The 3,044-nt window shown below is 48.6% G+C and overlaps 1 protein-coding gene across 1 annotated transcript; it reads left to right on the forward strand.

Moving 5' to 3' along the window:
• Positions 1-373: 373 nt before the first annotated feature.
• LOC126668295 (uncharacterized) lies at positions 374-1,768 on the forward strand. Its single transcript, XM_050361498.1, has one exon. The coding sequence runs from the start codon at positions 374-376 to the stop codon at positions 1,766-1,768; it is 1,395 nt and encodes a 464-aa protein (XP_050217455.1).
• Positions 1,769-3,044: the final 1,276 nt, after the last annotated feature.

Below are 3,044 nucleotides of genomic sequence, written 5' to 3' on the forward strand. Positions count from 1 at the left end.
TAGGGAGGGGGTGCAAGATGATAATCTACCACCGGGGACACAGCGCGGAGACGCTGGCTTGGGAAGGGGAGACCCACACCCGGAGGCAGATCCTCTGTGGACCGCGTGAGCAGAAGTTCCACCGGTCAGGAGAAACGGGGCTGAAAATGTTCACAGCTCGGGTGCAGCGTCACAGCATCAGAAAACTCTATGTGATGAAGTCACTCGTATTGTCCAGCCCGAGCTGGATAAGCATAAAGGGCACAAGGCAGAATCTCGACCTTTCACTACCTGTGGCATTGCTAGCCCCTTGTCAAAGGCTATATGGGATGACCCATTCCCAGATAAGTTTAAATATCCGCCCATTGATAGATATAACGGTAAATCCGACCCGATGACTCATTTAAGTTGCTTTCAGGTTGCCATGGGAGTCCAAAGTGTCTCAGACGCCACGGTGTGCAAGGTGTTCCCTTCAACGCTAAGTGATGCCGCGCAAAAATGGTACCAGAACCTCAAGGAGGGCTCTATTACTAGCTTCAGGGAGCTCGCTATGGCCTTTAAAACTCACTTTGCTCCGAGCATCGAACGAACAAAAAGATCCAGTGATTTGAAGAAATGTTTTCAAAAGCAGGGAGAAAGTTTGAAAACTTACACTGCTCGGTTCAATGCTGAGGCTATCATGATAGAATATTTGAACGATGATACGGCCATTGACGCTATGAAAGACAACACCAGCATGCAAGTCTTCCGAGATAGCCTGATCACCAACCCGGTTGATACTTACACGGAGTTGATGGACAGGGCTTGGAATTATATCAACCTGGATGAGGAGAGACAAAGGAAGGCTTATGGGATGACTAGCCCGGTTCCCAATAAAGCGCAGATGACTCAGGGATCTAACCGTAGCCAAGATCGGTACCGACCTCTGAATGAGACTTCGGGGTACAGGGGCAACAAGCCGTTCAATGCTCAACCCAGTCCGCCTAGCACGGGGCCTGGTACGAAGCCGAGTTTCAGTATTGGGGGAGGAACGGAAGGATACGTGGACCGAGCAGGGATACCCACACAATATGTACAACTTAACACCCCGAGTGATCAGATTCTATCTTGGATCAAGCACAATAATGAAGAGATTCGTTATCCCCCGAGGCTGGTAAAGGATGGAGACCGATCCAAGTTCTGTGAATTCCATGATGGCTATGGTCATGAAACAGAGGAATGTGGGCGTTTGCGGAGTGAGATAGACAAGCTGGTTTTCCAGGGGCGATTACAACATTTCGTGGTGGCCAAGGAGGGCCATGACCGAGGAAATACAAAGGTCAATTCGGTCAGGTCGGAACCCGGGGGGAGCCGTGAAGCCCAATCCCCATCAAAGAAAATACAAGTCACAGGGGTGATCAACACAATCTCGGGAGGAACTTTGGAATCCGAGTATGGTCGGAGACGCAGAAAGAAAAATAAAAAGATGGTCATGTCAGTGTCTACTGGATCGCCATGGCCTAACATTGTTTTCGGGCCAGAGGATGCGAAAGGAGTAGAATTTCCTCATGAGGACGCATTGATTGTCTCTGCTATCATCGGATCGAAATGGGTAAAACGATTGCTGGTCGACGATGGTAGCTCAGTTAACTTATTGACTCTGTCAGTCTTTTTGACGATGGGAGGATCCAAGAATGATCTTAAACCAGTGAACATTCCCCTCCTGGGGCTGGGAGGAGCTCCGGTCATCGCAGAAGGCATGGTTGAGCTAGACTTGGAACTCGGAATCGAGATACCCCAGGAGGATTGAACAGAGGGCATTCTGGCGGAACCAACACGGAAGGTACGTTCACTTTTCATGATAGTTGACATGCTTCTAGCATATAATGGTATTCTTGGTAGACCTATGTTGTATAGCACAGGTGCAGTGACTAGTATTCGTTACTTAATGATGAAAATCCCAGTGGGAAACGAGGTCATAACTGTTAGGGGAAATCAAACCCTGTCTAGACAGTGTTACATGGCAACTATGGGCAGCACGGTGGAAACAATGAACATCAATACACCGGAGCTGCTCCTCTGAGAGAAAAAGGCTCAGAAACCCCGTGAAAACTTAGAAACGATCGAACTTACAGAGGGATCCGAGATGTGTATGAAGCTGGGGGTAGATTGGCCAACCGAGCACCGGGAAGCTATCATAGCTCGGATAAAACAGTATGTGGAGGAGTTTACCAACAAGCCAGAGGACATCGGGGGGGGGGGGGGGGGGGTAGACCCGAAGATAATCTCGCACAAGTTAAACGTGGATGCTAAGTGCAAGCCTGTCAAGCAAAAGAAAAGAACTTTCTCTCTAGAGAAACAGATTGCTATCCGAGACGAAGTTGAGAAGCTTTTGAAAGCCGGGTTCATCAGGAAAGTGGATTATCCTGAGTGGCTGGCCAATGTGGTCTTGATCAAGAAGTCTAACAGTAGATGGAGGCTTTGTATAGATTTCACTGATCTAAACAATGCCTGCCCGAAAGACAGTTTCCCTCTGCCGAACATTGACCAACTGGTGGACGCAACGTGTGGATTCGCAGTCTATGCATTCTTAGATGCCTCGCAGGGATATCACCAGATCCCGATGAACAAAGACGATGAAGAAAAGACAGCATTCACCACGGATCTGGGGACATATTGCTACAAGAAGATGCCTTTCGGTTTGAAAAATGTCGGGGCAACCTATCAAAGACTCATGAATCACGTCTTCAAAGATCAACTGGGCAAGAACGTCGAGGTTTATGTAGACGACGTAGTCGTGAAATCCAGAGGTATTGAGTATCACGCAGGGGACCTGGCAGAAACTTTTGAAAAGCTGAAGGGTTTCAACCTCAAGCTGAACCCGGAGAAGTGTGTCTTTGCAGTCCGGTCTGGGAAATTTCTTGGGCACCTCATCTCGGAGAAAGGCATCGAGGCGAACCCGGAGAAAATCGAGGCAGTAATGAACATGAAAGCCCCAAGCTCGGTAAGAGAAGTGCAAAAGTTGAATGGAAGAGTCACGGCACTGGGAAGGTTCATGAGTTGTTCGGCCAAACGATGTTTGCCAT

The sequence above is a fragment of the Mercurialis annua genome, linkage group LG2 (assembly GCF_937616625.2).
Source record: "Mercurialis annua linkage group LG2, ddMerAnnu1.2, whole genome shotgun sequence".
NCBI classification, from domain to species: Eukaryota; Viridiplantae; Streptophyta; class Magnoliopsida; order Malpighiales; family Euphorbiaceae; genus Mercurialis; species Mercurialis annua.